General features: G+C 40.5%; 1 protein-coding gene across 1 annotated transcript; it reads right to left on the bottom strand.

Annotated features, from left to right (window-relative positions):
- Positions 1–3,069: 3,069 nt before the first annotated feature.
- Positions 3,070–15,760, bottom strand: hs3st3b1a (heparan sulfate (glucosamine) 3-O-sulfotransferase 3B1a). Its single transcript, XM_061712201.1, has 2 exons — positions 14,955–15,760; positions 3,070–4,835 (listed from the first exon to the last, which is right to left on the bottom strand). The coding sequence occupies exons 1-2, from the start codon at positions 15,446–15,448 to the stop codon at positions 4,217–4,219; spliced, it is 1,113 nt and encodes a 370-aa protein (XP_061568185.1). The 5' UTR covers positions 15,449–15,760; the 3' UTR covers positions 3,070–4,216.
- Positions 15,761–16,040: the final 280 nt, after the last annotated feature.

Here is a 16,040-nt window from a genome sequence, read left to right as displayed (position 1 = left end):
AGGCAACTACGTTTTGTGTCATTTAATAAACTTCTTCCGGAAGAATACAGCAAGATGTTAAAATGTTGGCTCTAATTCTGTCCTAAGGCTGATACTGAAGCTGTCTGAAGCTGGTAAAAACCATACACCTTCCCTGGTGCCCACTGACTTCCAACTGTGCTCTTAACAATTAAGTAAACGAATGCGCATGTGCACCAACGTGAAGGCGCTTTTTCACTTGCCCATGCGCATGCGCACCACTCAAAATTGGAACCATGTCAAACAATAGAGCCAGGCAAACTTCTGCTCTCACACTTTTGTATGAATTATTTTTGCTCTTATGTCATTGTAAGATATTTTGAATAGATTAAATTAAGTGTATCAAAAGTGGTGTGAATGCCTGTCAATCACTGTTGAGCTGATGCATTTTTTTTTTTTATAAATAATTAAAAAAAAAAAAAATTCTAATAATACATGGGTGCAAATAGCATACATTGATATTGGTAGCAGGGTGTAAATAGCCTACGCATCAGTACTTGCACCCGGGTGTAAATAGCTTAAGCCTTAAGTAAAATCAGCTGTGCCCAAATTGCCCACCACCTTTCAAAATAAAAGCATATAACTGCAACTCAAATAGATTTAAATAATAAAACTGACTGAAATAATTTGAAAATTGACATTGAAAATACAACATAGCAAAAACACATAACTGAATAGCTCCCACAGTAATACTGATGAGCAACACAGTGTGCGTGCGTGCGTGATTCTGTCACCCAGTGGTCTTTAGTAACTGGCAAATTGCGCCTAAAACATACAGTGTGAACACTTTTTAAGAGAACACAGAAGGAATGTTTTAATATTTCATTATACTTTATCTTAAGTGCCCTCTTAGCAAACATGTCAGCTTTCATACTATCCTGTTACCTGACATGGCCTGCAACCCAACTGAAATGAACTTCAGCCGTTTCATTGCAATCATTAGGTGTTTCTATACGACGGAGTATTAGGGCCAAACTAAGACAAAAAAAAAATATAGGAAATTACGAGAATAAAGTCATAATATAATGAGAATAAAGTAGTAAAATTACGAGAATAAAGTCATAATATAATGAGAATAAAGTAGTAAAATTACGAGAATAAAGTCATAATGTTGCGAGAATAAAGTCGTAGTAGAAAAAAGTCGTAATATTATGAGAATAAAGTCGTAATATTATGAGAATAAAGTCGTAATATTATGAGAATAAAGTCGTAATATTATGAGAATAAAGTCGTAATATTGCGAGAATAAAGTCGTAATATTATGAGAATAAAGTCGTAATATTATGAGAATAAAGTCGTAACATTACGAGAATAAAGTCGTAATATTATGAGAATAAAGTCGTAATATTACGAGAATAAAGTCGTCATTTATGAGAACTCTAACAGGAAGAGCATCTTCTCCCTGTGTTAAAATGAGGAATATTGAGCATCTTGTGAAGTTATATTTATATATTTATAATATATTTAATATTACGACTTTATTCTCGTAATATTACGACTTTATTCTCGTAATGTTACGACTTTATTCTGGTAATATTAGGTCTTTATTCTCGTAATTTTATGACTTTATTCTCATATTATTATGACTTTATTCTCGTAATTTCCTTTTTTTTTTTGTCTTAGTTTGGCCCTAATACTCCGTCGTAGTTTCTACGACCAAAACATAATTCATCATTTCCTTGTATGGTTGTGCGCAGAGCCTTTCTGACATAAAGTTTGTCTTCTGCATCTGTCCACGAGAGTCCCCAAAGTCCCTCTCCAACCAACCGCATGAATCCGGAAGAGTTATAAATGTGCAGACCGAGAACTCCAACTGCGCATCCACCTGGCTTGATCTGTTCGAGAAAAATACACCAGACAAAGACAATGAGGAGCATAAGGGCAACTTAAATGGGCGTTTTAAGGTGAAACCTTGCTAGAAAATCACCTGTTATGCACACATGTTGCCCATGCATGGGGAGCATGACATCCTAATGAGGCCACAGCATGACATCTTAATGAGGCCAGAGCTTATCCTCTTGCCTCCCTACAAGTTACAATGTTCATCTGTTCTCTATAGTATTTTCTTTTCTTTTTCTGTTATTCAGCAGCTCCGATTTTATTCCCCAGTGGAAGCTGTCAAGTGGATGTTTCAGGTCTCTCAGTTTTCCGTGCTGCCAGGTGTCAATTTTCCTTGTCTTACCAACCTTCAAACAACAGCAGCCTTTCCTACAAAAGCCTGGGGGGATGTACGCTAACAGCAATTCCCCAGCTGGGAGCCTAGCAATTACAGCACTCCTCCTCTATCCCTTTAATTGCAAAGGGAGCCGCTTCCTGGGTGATCAGACAGCCTGCCTGCCACCAGGGAGACGAGTTTCATCACTTCTGGCAGCCTCAGGTAAATGAGGCTGTTTTGTCAAATAAAGATTGTTTGTTAATAGAGCGAGGTGACTCATATCTCCCTTAAAGCATCACCTTTGCTAGGGACAGGCTGCTTGGGAAGGAGTTCACAGACAGCTCACAACACCTCCTTAATGTATGACAAATTATTTGCAAACAAGATGTTAACTACAGTATTTGTGGAATCAAACCAAACCTACACGACTGCAGAAGCAGTTTCTCAATGATTATTAATGCTTTGGCACATAGCAGACACCTCGGCAAGTGTGGATAGTTTAGTTTTACCCAGGGACATATCAGAGCACTAGCATTTTTCATAATGTGTCACTTCTTTCCAGATGAGGAACCTGACACTTTAATATGTGTTTGCAGGGGTCATGGCAACAACACTATTTCAGTGGCAGTGGGAGGCTGAAATTGCTAAAAGTAGTTAATTATGTTGTGCCAATTAGCACAATAATGTGCAAGATGATAATTTAAAAACAACACTTTGCACTTGCTACCAGGGATTCAGAGAGAGGGGCACATAAGTAAAAAGTAATGCATATAAATCAAGTAAATACAATGTTTCCTTCATACAGTATACAAATACACATATGACAAACTGCATTATTATATTTTACTAAAACAGATTTATTTCTTACTAAAAAAACACATGTCCAGACCTTTCAATCTGCATCTCACTTAAACTTCCTTTATTTCAATATTTGCACTGTAAATCAATGTATACAGCAAATGTAGCACCTCCACAATGATGCTGTTGCAATGTGTCATTGCTGAGAGATGTTCAAAATGAATGACAAATACCCAACAAATGCATCTTTATAAAGGCTGAATAAAACTCAACCGTAATCTAAGACTTATATGACGATTTCTGACGGGCAAAACAATCAATTTTATTTCTTTTCCGGTGTCACTGAAAGAAGAAAAAGTACCGTTCACTTTCACTCCAATAATTGTGGCAAAAGGGGAAGTTTAATACAGTGAGCATCACCTGCAATAAAAATAAATAAATAAAAAATATGCTCAGAGTGATCAATGCGAGCAATTTCAGCATGGATCAATAATCGGACAGAGTCATATAAGTTTCATAAAATCCTGTCTGTAGAGGCATTATGAAGCTGTGTCAAAAGCCCTGTGGAAAATTATTAATAACATCCCCAAACAGTTTTGTGTCTGGACTCCCTGTTGGATCAACAGTACTGAGCTGGTCAGAAAATTGCACCGGAAATTTAGATTTTTGTATTAACTTGAATTTGGCTCAAGGGTCAACCATGAACTTACTGCCACTCATGGATTAATGCTTTATTGAGATGCTGGAGAGATCAGGGCCATCACTCAGACCTAAGTGACATGATGAGGAGCTATTACTGCATTGATCCACCTGGCAAGTTGCACGGCATCAGCTGAGACTCGTATCGACCTGACTAAGTGGGTGCACAGTCCTCTGGGGGGTCAGGAAAATGTTAAGGGGATATTACCAGTTTAATGCAAAGCTGGAGCTCATGGAGCTTAAGGTGAAACAAAAGCTAAACAAAAAAAAAAAATAGTATAAACGATGCTGATCCTGCTCATAATACCTATAAAAACAGACTGTGCTTTTAGATAAATGACTATGTGTGACCTGGGAACTATAAGCATGATTGAATCCGGTGAGGCAGCTTTGTGAGTTAATATCACCACAATAAATTATCATAAAATAGACTTTTGAGCTTTTTACACAAAAACAAATACATACACGGTATAACAATATATCTTGGATGATACAATTATCAAAAACACAGACAAGAACCAGCATTAGTCTGTAATAACATTTCCCTTAGTCCCAGTCAAAGTTTTGACCAGTCATTTTGTAAAACTTTCTATTAAAGGGTTTATAAAAGTCCCTTAACCGCTGCACCACCTCTGGGTCAATGTTGGGATGGATCCTGCCCTTGGTTTTGCCCAAACAATGTGGCTTGCTGTTTCCCTCAGGTCTCTTAAGGCAAGGGAAGCCTTTTGTGGGGTTGAAGTGGAAGTACTTCTCAGTGACCACCCTTCTGAGTCCCAGAAAGTCCTGCACACGAGCCATCTCACCTGCAGGGTCGATAATGAGACGCTCTCCGCTAACAAACAGCAGCTGCTCCAAGGGGAAGAACTGGAGCCAGCGCTCAAGGTGCTTGGCATACATGCCGATCTGAACGGCGCTCCATGTGGTGTCAATCAGACCCGCTGACATATTCTTAAAAGTCAAGCTCTCAAAGGAAGGGATGTCCGGCTTCTTGGAGCGGGTCTGGGTGTAGTCGGAGATGGCTCGCGTGACGGGATCTCGGACGACTACTATCAGCTTGGTCTCTTTGGACATGGTGTAGATCCGCGCGGGGACCTCTCTTGTGACGTAGTAGCTGGGGGTCTTCTCCATGGTCAGCTGGCTTTCTGATGACTTTGGCATCAATTCCCTGCAAAAATACAAAAAGAGGATGATCTTTATTTGCAGTGCAGGCGACATATGGCTAAAAACAAACAAACACACCAAAAAGAACATAAACTCTACATGGCATCTTTTTTAGAGACACCTAGAAAATAATGTAAGTTAAAGGAGCTTGAGGCTCCTTTTAAGAAATGAGACTCTCTAGCGCCACCCTTCACCACGACGGCCGTTGGGGGTACTGCAGCCAACAGTGAAGCCGGCACGGGAGAACAGGGAGAACGTGCATGCAGCGTCATGTGACGTCACATCCGCAGCCCAGCGCGGGAAATTCGGGACCGAATTGCAGCACATTTTGCAGCACACAGCCTGTTCAAGGCAAAGGAGGGATACACTAGAGGGATCATTCTTTTGGGTTTGGAACGCTTCATCTGACATTATTACTAGAAAACTTAAAATGTATACGGATTTTTTTCATAAATCCTGCCACAATCCGGCCTCAAGCTCCTTTAAGCAAGAGTGACACAGTCACTTCATGGCAGGTTTTTAAGATACTGATAAGAACTAGTCATCATCAAGAGAACAATTGTAGTCATCATGAGTCATTAACTGAGTCTGCAAATGTTGCTATTGTGACAGGAGCTTCCACACAGGAGTGCTATCAGCAGGAGTGAGTGCATGTGAACAGAAAACAAAACTCATGTTTTCTTCTGTCTAAAGGAAGATATTCAACACTTGCTGCTGCATTTCATATATCTTAAAATCTAAATCTTCTCTCAAACCTCCACATGTATCTTTTTAATTAATCCCAGATTTCCCTTATATTGTTTAAACAATGCTTAAGATAAGAATCAGCAGGGTGCTTTTAAATATAATGCACCTTTCTCCTGGTGTTTGCCTGTAAGTGTGTGTTAAATGTGCAGAGAAGCATTGCATTCCTTTGGAGAGTAGGCAGGAAATGCTTGAAAGCTGTCTATCCCCATAACTGCATATTCTTCATGACCCTGGATGGCTCTGCTGGATCATAATACAGCCTGTTAACTGCAGCCCTCGCTGGATAATGGCTGAGCTGAGCCAAGGAGGATTAGGACTAAACCAAACAAGCTAAAGCATTAGAGGCTGGTTGTGTGCCTTCCTAGCAAACCGGGAGGCTGGTTGAAGAGATGCATGGCAAAAATGATGAGAATCATTTGTAAGCAGTTAATCCATGAACACAAACAGAGGAAAACCAGTTACATGGAGTGTGTACAGAATAGCACATCCTCCTGGGTAAAGACACAAAGGGTTAACGTTTTGTGTTAAAACAATAACAAAGATGTTGATGCCGTTATTAACCCATAACAACATAGAATACATAACAATGCAAAGCCTGATCCATTTTCTCAAAATTCTGTGGCTAATGGCAACAGTTTATTTTTAACTTTAAAGTTTTCATATTTTTTTTAGGATTTTTTTCCTCTATTTAATCAAGTGCTTATATTATTTACAACAAAAATCCAGCTGAATGTAACATTTTCATTTGCGATAAACACTTGACTTAATGTTTTCTGGCATTAACTCTTGCATTTTTGTCCCTGTAGTCCATCATCACAGTACGAGGCCGCTTGCTGATTTGACAAATGCCTTTAATCAAGAGCAGCGTGCAGATATCTTTTCTTCTCCTCAATGCCATAAAGAATATGAGCCAATGTGAGCAATGTGTTGAGTCCGTAAGCTCCCAACATGCATGTACATATACGGCAGTCACATTGTAAATCCTCAATTACTGCACCATTGGCAGTATACTTAGGTTTTGATTTCGAGCGGCTGATCTAAATCAAACAACAGGAAAGCAGAGGAGTCATGTCATTAACTTGATTACCACAATTTCCAACCATCTGTTTGTATGCAGACTGTTTCAATCCCCTTCTTCAAATCCAGCAGCTTTCATCTTAAAGATGTATGTGGCAGAAACAAGCTCAATTATCTGGCAATTGTGTGGGTATTGCAAATTCTGTATCACTGCCGCACAAATATATGATAAGGTTTTCCTTTCTCTGACTTTCATCATTTATGGTCACATGCTCTGTCTCCATCCTATGTGAACCAGTGTTTTACACATTTACTGCATCTTTCCTTCCCTGACTACCTTGGCAACCCTTGTATATTATGGAGACACCTCAGACCTAATGAAGGCAATTGCCCCCCTGCAATTATCCTCTGTGTCTCTTGGTTACACTCAGCACTGCAGGCTTTTTCTTAAGGCCTCAAGGGATGAAAAAAAACAACTTATTACTAATCAAACAATCCATTGAGTCAATGAAACAAACAATCACAGTGGCAGAGACGGGATAGGAGAGCATTTCTGAATGAGCACAGAGTGTCAAAGTTGCCTTAGGCAGTTAGCTGTAGCAAATTTTCACGATTTGTTCTGCTTAATAAACAACGTTGACTGCAGGCAAAAGGTTTCACCTACTAATCACTCATGCAAAAGCATCGTTGTTCAGTTTCAAGACAATAAAAGATCTCAAAAATCAAGCCACAACATAAAACTTTTTGCCCCATCATGAATGTAGCATGTTTATTTTTGACTTTACACTGTACAGCTAAAACTGCAGCTTTAGTCTGAAACTATGCCATCCTAGTCATACATTTAGTACCCAAACCTTTAGGGATTTTCCTTCTAACCCTAAAGTCCCCCAGATTTGGGGATTTCGATCAGCACTTATCAAACACAGAAGTAAACAATTCAGTAATCAGTTGGATTATAGTGATGTAGCACGTGATATTAAAGAGCAGAACCTGGGCTACAAACCTGAGAAAACCTTTTTAAAATGTGCCAAACTATAACCATATGAAATACAGCAAATCAGACATACATAGGGGGGCAGTGTAGTGTCGGGTTGAATTTTCAAGATTTGTAGATGCCAAAAACTGTTGTATTTGATTGTATTGAATACCAGTAGTTATATAAAAATGAAATATATAGTTTTACACATGTGAAAATGCAGATGGCACAGATGGCGCCAACCATGCCAAACTTTGCTAAGATGGTCAAACCTTGGTTGGACTTTCTGAGGTAAATTTCTATCATTTTGCTTTGCTTCACCTCAACAGTGGAGGCCTTTGCAGAGATAATTTATCCATATTGATAGAGATTTAGAGAATCTGATACCTCGTTTCAAAGAGTTGTTGATCCTGAAAGAGTTTTTTTTAAAGCTTACATTTTTGCTGTGTGTCATCCGAATGTATTCTTCACCAGTAACACATATACTGTAATTTACACATCCCGTCAAATCTCACAAGTGCTCCCTATTCAAATACACTTTGTAGTTGCAGAGATAAACGCATTTTAATAAGAGGATGCAATTTTGAGCAAAATAGGCTCAGGGTTCAAAGGTATACATCTATATCGATGTTTGCAAAAATATTTAAAAAAAAAACAAAAAAAAAACATCAAACAAAAAACTCTTTGCATAATCAGCCTCTCTGCCTTTACTCTAATCAGAGTATTAAAAAGAAGAGAAGACAGTTACAAAGAAAGGAAAGACAAAAACGCTTGAGAGTAAGACATCAAATGTGGAAGGGCTTAAAAAGTACCCCATGAAATCAGATTAATGTTTGAAAATGGAAACTGCAACAGTCAACCGCCCAACACTAAAACCCAAAGCTGTTAACTCAGCTGCCATTTCAAATGCTGTGTCTACAGTTTCCTGCTTCCAACAAGAGAGACATGGGCCTCGAGTGAGGTGTTGCATTATTTGCTCATGTTTTGTCTACAAGGCACTCAGGTGCGTCTTGAAACCTGGCTGCTGGAGGGACTGATTGTGAAACCTTGTGCCTTGTTTACATTCGCCGTTATCAGTAAGCAGGTTCAAAGGTAGGAATTTACAACGTCATTTCATCCCGTTTTCTGCTTATAGCTGCCATATGATGACCTCTGTGATGAGTTCACTGAAATGAGGAGCTACTCCTGCAATGACTCTTGCTTCCTGCAGTATTCTGCTCCACTGACTCTAATTGGCATCTATATTTCAGCTTTTTAAACCCCCTCTGGCAAGGGGCAACTCCAGAAAAAGCCCTCAACATTATCTAAAGTCATGTTGTGTTCTTATCTTGCCGTGCAGCTCTGAGGGGTCCTGAGCTGCTGTGGGAATCATCCCTGTTTTCAGAGGCAAGATGAGAGGTGGTGGTATGCAGCCACTTGGAATAATCAGACCATCTTACTGTGAGACAAGTTCCAGACAGAAATCAAAGAGGAAAAGATTTTTAAAGAAGGTGTTCTCTGGCCATTACAGTCTTATCAGGTAGTGAAAGTCATCATCATCACACTTCACCAAAATGACCTCCTTATGACGCTGAAAAGCATTCCGTCTTTCAAGAGCGTTCCTTAACTGCAGTGACAGTGCGGAGAGTGACTTTCCCCTCCATCCTCTATTATTACCATCAGTATGCAGAATTGAACACCACCTGGCCGTCTGTTGGAAAAATGGTCATTCTAGGGAGAGGAGAGGAGGAGGGGGAGCAGGATGAAGGATGCATGAGCCATTCTGGCACAAAAATGTCAGTCGGGCTTTAACAAGTGACATTTGTGACAGTTGTTTCAGTTAAATTTACATGACAAATACAGCTTCCCTGTTAACTGACGTGCACCACCTCAAAAATAAAACTCTCAGGTGGGGGCCGTCCATTTGTTTACTGCGTTGCTCAAGTGTAAGGTTCCTAAAAGGAAAAATTCAAGAGACTTTAATTGTATCAGGATTCCTTACAATGCTTAACAACACAAATATAACCTCAAGCTATATTGTACAGTTGAGCAGCCGGTTCAAAACCTCAGTTTCAGTATAAGTCACTGCTGTCCAATAATGTTTAGATTCAAGCAGCATTTGAATAGTGCAAATGTTCACACCAGTATAGGCCACTTATGTAAGCTCTGCAATCAAGCTAATGGAGACCCATAAACCAAGCTGTAATCAGTCATGGGTGATAAAAGGTGATCAAATGAACAGCTGATTCTATCAGAAAAGTGCTGTTGATCATATTGTTTGAGATATGCAATATTGAACAAGTTGTTACTGCATGAGGAACAGATATAAAAGTGAAGTGAGCTTATGGCATCGCACATGCTTCCTCAGAAGATCAATACAGAGCCTACAAGTTGGCTTACGTAAAATAGAAACAAAATCACGTAGTCGTGAATACGTATTCAATATGACAATCTGTCTGTGTCAGGAAGTTAGACTCCCAAAATAAACGTTTCCACCAGACAGGAACCTTCAACGGGGCCAACAGTCTTCTCCATTACCTGCAGCGCCGCACAAGGCGAAATATCACAGCCAACCACAAGGTGATGGTAATGCACATTTCTTGTTCAGCATTCAAGAAGACGAAAAATAACAATTCAGCAAAAGAATAAAGAGAAGGACAAATGAAAATAATGGATGCTACTTGCATTTTTGTTAGTTTTTTTTTAACATGGAAACAATTGAAAAAGAAAATTGAATTGAAAAGAAAAAACCCCGCCGGACCTCTACATTGACGTAATATGCCAACAAGGCCTGAACGGACTTGCCAGTCAATCCAACTTCATCAAATATAGTAGTAGCAAAATGTCTCTGGTCCAAATGAGTTGTGATCACATGATTTATGTTAGCATGCTGAACTTAATTTAGAAATCCCAGTTAACAAAGGCCTCCCGCCATGGAGGTTCCTGTCGGCCAACCCGAGTACCTCTCCCCTAAAAACCCTACTTCCAACCCCGGCTAGTGGAAACCTGCCCATTGTAGTCAGTTCCTTTATGTGCTTTGGCAAGTAGTGAAAGGTTACTGGATGTGAATCCAGTTCATCGAGTATTTGGTGAAGTTACAATGCTGAAAAGACAGAACAGTCATTGTCTTAATGTTTTGAGCAGGATTGTTACAATTATGTTCATCTTGATGTTTACATTTTTGTTTCAGAGAGACATTTTTTTTCTTCCAGATATAGTATAATATAAACAAGACACATGCTTTACCTATGAAGCCATGCATCATCCTGCATGCAGTGTACAAAGATGCTGGAACTGTTAGAATTTAGACAAACAACAGCCATGCAGCTAGTATCAGAATAAACAAGCACTGAGTAAGTCAAGCTTCAGGATGGATCATCATCATCAGTGGATTAAGGAGTGGGCAAATTCTGAAGGAACAACGTCACCAAATATTGCTTTCAGAGAAAAAACTTTGCTTCGGATTTTTAGTTCTTTACCAAAACAGTGTAATAAATCATGTTATACATAATAAGTTATAACTGCATTTCTTGGTCTGATTCTCAGGGGATATATTAGTTGAGAGCAAAATAAATCTGTCAATGCCTTTGTAAAAAAAAGCAGATCTTTGTCTAAAGCGCTAAAGAGTACGGCACAAAACTCAAAGTAAAAAACTAAAATTGTTCAACTGCAGCTGGCAATGTCACAAACACTCATTTCACAGCACACCTTCAATATTTCAAACTGTTTATCTTTGATTGTAAACAAGAGAAGCTCCTGCTTTAGCCAATATATGGTTTATTTAAAGCGTTTTCTCTTAAACAGATCCGAGTACTTTTCCGACTTGTGTTTGTAGTCTAGAAGCATTAGGTAATTCCCAACAGATGCGCACCGGTCTGAGAGGATCATCGACGGCAAACAAAAACTTCAAAGAAGCAGAACAAAGATGGCTGAGGCAGATTGCCTCTTTCTCAAGACACTGACTTTCTGTCAGAGTGTCTCTGCAGGACAGAGAAACATAGAAGCAGGAAACAACAAACACTCTGTGAAGATACTACAAAAGGGAGATGAGGCGGCCGGCTTGAGGGAATATAATGCAGAAAACATGTTTTTAGTCAGTGTTTCCGAAGTCCTGTATTAAGTTCTGTGGTTTAGCAAAATGCTTCAGCATGAAGGCCAGGGGCTTGTTGCAGAAAACAATCTATAAACTTAGTCTATGAAATAGTCTGGAGAGGTGAATGTTACTTGTGCTGACAATTTACTCTTTCGAGTGGGAGTGGCCTATTCTATGCAGTCTGCATGTGTGAACTGAATCTTTAAAGCATCTCTTCATCTTTGCTTTTGTTCCCTTTATGTCTGTCAGTGTGCTGCTGACAAATTAGTTTAGGTGGGCCGATCCCTTTATCCAGAAGTGTTTCACTTACACCAATTCGTCTTTGTCTTTGCTGTTTAAAGTGTCAAGTCGGCAGAAGGCCACCAGTGGGCTCAGACGAAACCTGCTCCTAGAGGACACCAACTTTTCATAGAGTGCGCTCGGAAAAGTCAACTTTGAGGCTAAAAAGCTCCGGTGCCGGGTTTGAGTCTTTTCTTGGGCATGCTCCAGTGAGTGCATTTTTCTGATGAACTCCTGCTGGGGCTTCGTCAAAGGACACTTTCACCCTTCTGAGCACATTTGCATACAAAGTGAAGGCAGAGAAAACATGTTTCACACTAATTGTCTGCTCTTTTATTGCCGGGGTTAATGCAGTCCTCAGGGGTTCTCCAGCATCCCTTTTCACTGAGCTCCGTAAAGCAACAGCAAAAGACAAAAAAAGAAAAAGAGGTGCAGTTTAAATTTACTGCCCTCTATCTGCCACTGGGCTGCAGTAAGCTCCCCTGAGGCTCCGGGGAGGATTAGGCCATCTTCTTTGACACCCTCAGTGAGTTGGTAAGAAGGCTTTTCATTGTTCTATATGTGGAGCCTCAAGAGGAAAAACGTGATTACAGCAATTAAGTCACATCTACAGTACAGAGCTCAGAGGACCTTGATGCGCGTCTGTATTCAGTAAATGAGTAGTTAATCTGTCTAAAAAAAAAAAAAGATGCATAAAAGAAAGTTTGAATTATGCGGTTGCTACTAAAAAAAGAAAAGGAAGGAAGGGGGGGCGAGTAGGAAGCCTTTCCCACGGCTTCTGGGAGTTGCCTCCTGCGCTCCGTGTGAGTAAGCGTGCACAATTGTCTGTTTCTCTTTTTCTTCTGAGGTGTGAAAACACGATATATTGTGGTCGGCGTCCCGCTGCGCGAGGGCCTCTCCTCCGTGGAGCTCCATAAGGACGGACGCTGCAGACCTCCAGCTCAAAAGGACACACCAATCACGGCAGATGAATTGCGTGGGCACAACTTAATGCCACCACAGGAGCCAATAAGCCCACCCAGCCGACTGCTCCCCTCCCCAAGCCACTGCTCATCTTTAGTCTGGGGGCGATGAAGTGAAGCATATGGGCAAACAAATCAGTGGACACCTTTGCCTGATGATCAGAAGGGAAGAGGGACTGCGTGGTGAAATGTTTGTGTGATGTGCACCACCTTAAAGCCAGCCAGGGCTTTTCTACACACCATTAAATGGCCATGAAGGTTTAACTAATGTAATGTGTTTCTCTACATGGGGTCAGTTTGAGTCCCTGCGGTGGTCAGACTGTGACAACTCAAGCCCAGTTGTTTTAATTAGCTTGATCGCTTCTCTGACAAAGAGGACTTGATTATACAATATATGTCGTCAATAACGAACTACAAAGTGATTTGTTTAGTGTGCACCTGCAACTGTGCACAAGCAGCTAGATTCAATCTTTAATGAGCCGTTTCCTTTTAAGCATAATTCTTTCCTAATATGAAGTTCCTACTTGCACACAGCAGGATGATTGTGAAAAAAGCGTTAAGAAGAGGTGCAACAGTTTAAAAGTCTTCAAGTATAGGTTTATCACAATTCATTCAGGATTCTCAGTCAGCAGAGATGAACAAAAGGCCGTCTTCTCAGACTGATCATCCGGCAAGCTCCTAAACCTGGCCGGAAAGTCCTTTGAACAATGCTTCACTTCCTCTATTATAGAAGCATTGAACACTTGAAACAGAGTCTAGATTCTTTGCTGCGGCCCGCTAATCCCTCGGTTCAGTCAAATGGACACCTGAAGCAGCAGCGTCTCTCATTATGTCCAATCAGAAAAGGAGCTGGCTCAGATGTAAAAGCACTCAATGCATTTTGGGTACAGAAAACATCAATAATTTCCAGTAATACATTGGATTTGTGATTTATTTTCACTGAGAATGGCAAGTTGTGTAATTGTGCAGCTGAGTCAATAGCAAAGAGCTTGTACTGAGATGTGGTCCAAGGACAACCATTAGACAGGATAAATCTTGCATTACACAATACTGAACATGCAAGCAACTGCAGATACCAGATGCCTGATTTTGACATTGATGTATATTAGAATTGAAGATCTAGACATATTACTGCTTCTAAATCAATGCCCTGCAACTTTCTGAACCCTGACTATAACTCCAAGTTGCTCAAGGATGACAACATTATGAAACTTCATTTCAAGATATATAGATTTGCCTCTCTGAGCTTAAATGTTACTTCTGATCATGTTTTTTCTTTTCTTTTTCCCACTCCCCAGTCCTCCGTTTCTTTGCCTGGAAGCCACAGATCGTTTAGATCCAAGGACGATATTTGAGATAGAAAAAAAAATCCAGGCACTAACAGGGGAGATCATGCAAACAGGCAAAAAATAAGCCGTCTTGTAAATGAGAACGACGGGTAAGAGTTACCTAAAATGTCAGAAACATTTTCCAAATACTTCACTCATGTTTGGATGTTGCAGAGACCTTGGCCCTTAAATGTCAAAATGCAAAGTATTCACATCTAATTATATAATAAACCTGACAAACGGAACATTATAGTCCTCCATGAACAGCCCCAGTGCATTATTTTTCATTATATTCTTATTTTTATTATGACTAAAAAGCAGCAGGAGGACAGTTACAACACTGAAACCAACTTTTCTGACTTCATAGACTTCATAGACACAATTTCTCAGTTGCTTATAGTTCACACAACCTAAATTATAATCCATTATAAAAAAAGGTAGAGATATATATTCGAATCACAGCTAATTAAATCATTTTATATCCCCTTTAAAGTGGCAGGGAATTCTTAGACATTTAAGGTATGATAAAATGTCATTAGGCTATCAAGTGGGCTGAATTACACCCAAAGGTTGCATGAAATAAACATATCAAAGACATATCAAAAGATGTTTTTATTTTTCGCTAAACTCAGCAAGTCTGTCTTGAAGCCAAATGGCAAAATACTGGGAAATGATGCATAGCCGTTTTGAGTGTCTCTTTTTGGTGGAGTATTTGCTCGTGTGTATGTGTCCTATGATGTACCTGTACCACTCCAGTCCCTTATCATAGTTGCGGTCGAAGAAGTGCGGCTCCGCTCCCACCGCGCGGATGTCTGGATGCAGGCGCAGGAACTCCAGCAGCGCCCGCGTCCCTCCCTTCTTCACCCCGATGATGATCGCCTGGGGCAACTTTTTACTCTCCGTCTCATTGAGGAAACCCGACATGGCATTATCATCCAGCGCCTTCGCTTCGCCTCTAATTTCTTCCCACTCGTCTCCTCTGCTGTCCAACTCATTTTCATTATTCAGCAAGTCCCTGGACACCCCCAAAGGCGACCCTTGATTGTCAACTTGCGCATCGTTTTGGCGTTTGCTCACCGTGCCGTACGTCAGGTTTGGCACCGTTGAGCAGTAGCCGACGCAGCAATATATCATATAGACCCAAAGGGACAACATTATGCACAGTACAAAGAGTTTGTTCCTTACGTGGGATGATGGCACAACATGTAAACTGTGCAAAAGCGGACTATATTCCATAGGAACTCCGTGGAAAAGTTGTATTCCAGTAACAAGGCATTTTGGTAAAGTCGCCTCAGTCCTCTGAATTGCCTCAAATCCTGGACAGTCGGTGAGCAACTATGTAAAACATTAATTATAACCAAAAGGGAAAGTTAAACTGAGCTTGTATAAAACAGAGTAAGTCCGACACCGTTTCAAATCTGCCCTAAATAGATAGGTATCTTAATTCTGAATAGGAGTAGAAATGTGAAAAGAGACAACGAGGATGTAAGCAGATGAGCAGAAACCTGTGCGCGATGACTACTGAGCCTGAGCCGGTCTCCCATCACTGACTCTCAGTGTGTGAGCGCCGATCCAGAGACGCACCAAGTAAAGCCTGAATTATGGTACTGCGTTAAATCGACGCAGAGCTTACGCCGTAGGGTACGGCGTAGGTTACGCGACGACGCGCACCGTACGGTACGTGTCGCCGCCTAACCTGCGTTGGTGTCGCAGAACCATAAATCAGCCTTTATCCTCAGCCAACAACACAGCTGCGTCAAGCGCGACTGAATCTGACAATCTCACTTCCGATTTGACCTTTCAAAATAAATATCTGGAGGGGAAGGAA

This window comes from Cololabis saira, chromosome 21 (genome assembly GCF_033807715.1).
Source record: "Cololabis saira isolate AMF1-May2022 chromosome 21, fColSai1.1, whole genome shotgun sequence".
Lineage (NCBI taxonomy): Eukaryota > Metazoa > Chordata > Actinopteri > Beloniformes > Belonidae > Cololabis > Cololabis saira.
The sequence above is the reverse complement of the archived record's forward strand: the minus strand, read 5'-3'. Positions and strand labels throughout refer to the sequence as shown.